This window comes from Triticum urartu, chromosome 1A (assembly GCF_056163025.1).
Source record: "Triticum urartu cultivar PI428250 chromosome 1A, HENAU_Tu73, whole genome shotgun sequence".
NCBI classification, from domain to species: domain Eukaryota; kingdom Viridiplantae; phylum Streptophyta; class Magnoliopsida; order Poales; family Poaceae; genus Triticum; species Triticum urartu.
In genome coordinates this window covers 395,001,162-395,003,034 of record NC_141873.1, presented here as the reverse complement: position 1 = coordinate 395,003,034, position 1,873 = coordinate 395,001,162, and the positions used below count along the sequence as shown (strand labels likewise).

The window sequence follows — 1,873 nt, the reverse complement described above, 5'->3', positions numbered from 1 at the left end:
CGAGGCAACGTGATCGTGATCGCCTCGGCTTGATAATGGATGCGCTTTTGGCCTCGGCGTGTCGGCACCCGCTCTCGAGGCAGCGTGATCGTGATCGCCTCGGCTTGATAATTGATGCGCTTTTGGCCTCAGCGCGTCAGCTGGCATCCTTGTAGGGCCGCTCAGTGGTAGCCATTAGGTGGTGTTTTTTTATATTTTTTTATGCTTTCTTGGGCTTATTTGTGCGGTGGCCCGGCCGTTTTCTGTTGGACGTTGTTCAAATTTGGATCGTGTGGACCGTTGTTTTATTTATAAAGCGGAGCGAAAGCCTATTTCGAGAGAAGAATGTATGTTGTAATATGCTGATATTATATTGATATAAATATAGTACTTCTCAAAAAAAAAGCGTCAGAAATTGTAGTACCACCGGTTATCTTGATGCTCGAGGGTTAGATCCCGAACGGGATTCACTTGGCGTCCATCTCGCTGAGTTCGTAGGTTTAGGATTTCTTGGGGAATGGGAACTATTTATACCATATACCATGTACATTGCTGAGCGAACATTGCACACAGACGGAGTTTCAGATTCATAACAAACAAACAGACGCACTACATTACAGAGAGCAGCATAGCTTGGCCACAACTTACAACGACAACCAGCTAGTAGAAGCTAGCTGGGACACTAAAGCACACACGATCACTGGACACATGATCACCTACTACATGCGTTCTCACGTCAAGATCCGAGTACCTGACGACCTACATTATTCAGTACCTGGGACACGCTAAACGGACAACATCCAAACACGGGCGAGCAGTCAGTTGCTTTGCTAAGCTAGGAGGCACTGAACTGAACATCTAGGACTTGGTCTTGAACTTGGACTCGTCGATGTCGATGCCCTCCCTGGCGGCGCGCTCGCCGCCGGACTCGTCGTTGGTGCTCAGCCCGCCCTTGCGCCCCATCTCACTGTACCCCTCCTCCCCCATCTGCTCCTTGCGAGTCTGCCCGCCACGGCTGCGCCCTGCAGCAATGCGCGCTTGTTACAACAATGCCTGTTCAGTATGTATGTAGCATTGGCATATCTTAAGTACGTACCTTCGGCGAGTTTCTCCTGCGCCTCGTAGCTCTTCCCGCCGGTGCCTCCGGGGATGACGGTCTGCCCCTCGCGGGCCAAGCTGTCCAGCTCCGACCTCCCCTTCTCCTGACCGGACGCCATTGCTGACAGGTGCTCGACCGCTAAGGTTCCTGAAACGGACGTGTGCGTGTGATGTATGGAACTGCTGATGCTCGAGCCAATGATGGTGGCAAGGACGAGTCATACGCCGCGTTTTTATAGCTGGAGGGGCGCGGTGCGTCGTGAAGCACGGAGGCGGCACGTGTGCGGCGACGCGGACGGTCGTCGGCCTGCTCGTTGTCCCTGCTGTCCGCCACGTGTCCGGCAAGGGCCTGGAAGACAGCACGTAATGGGCGTGCCCTCGCAGGCATGGAGTTATCCGAGAAAGTGGAGGTGCCGAGAAGCTCAAGACTCTGCTGGCATGCATGCGTTGTCGACGCGTGTGCGTTTGTATCCAGCATTTGGCGGCCGGGCTCGGTCGGAAGCTGGCCGTGAAACGACCGTCATGCCATTTGTTCGTATGGTTTGCTCACAACGTAGTCGAGCTTGTACTTTCTATCTACATTTTTTTGCGGGAAACTTTTTTATCTAATATTTATATTTCTATTCTACGTGTTTGCTATTTCGTTTAATCTTTTGTAAGGACACATGTGTCCGGTCGTAGATTGTTTCACGATTCGCTAAATCGTTGGATTCCACACGGGACCATACCTAGTTTTATTGGTACCAAGTTTCAGAAGATGAAACCTGATGAAGTTTTAAAACTTATCAAAACGTAT

General features: G+C 51.3%; 1 protein-coding gene across 1 annotated transcript; it reads right to left on the bottom strand.

The window, feature by feature from the left end:
• Positions 1–532: 532 nt before the first annotated feature.
• Positions 533–1,286, bottom strand: LOC125534393 (em protein CS41). The gene is made up of 2 exons (XM_048697643.2): positions 1,076–1,286; positions 533–1,001 (listed from the first exon to the last, which is right to left on the bottom strand). The coding sequence occupies exons 1-2, from the start codon at positions 1,194–1,196 to the stop codon at positions 838–840; spliced, it is 285 nt and encodes a 94-aa protein (XP_048553600.1). The 5' UTR covers positions 1,197–1,286; the 3' UTR covers positions 533–837.
• Between the last annotated feature and the right edge of the window lie 587 nt (positions 1,287–1,873).

Excerpts from the sequence above, each read along its gene's own strand:
- LOC125534393 (XM_048697643.2), bottom strand. The coding sequence starts at position 1,196 with ATGGCGTCCGGTCAGGAGAAGGGGAGGTCGGAGCTGGACAGCTTGGCC. Across the intron at positions 1,002-1,075 it reads GCAGGAGAAACTCGCCGAAG|GGCGCAGCCGTGGCGGGCAG; the intron begins GTACGTACTTAA and ends GCATTGCTGCAG.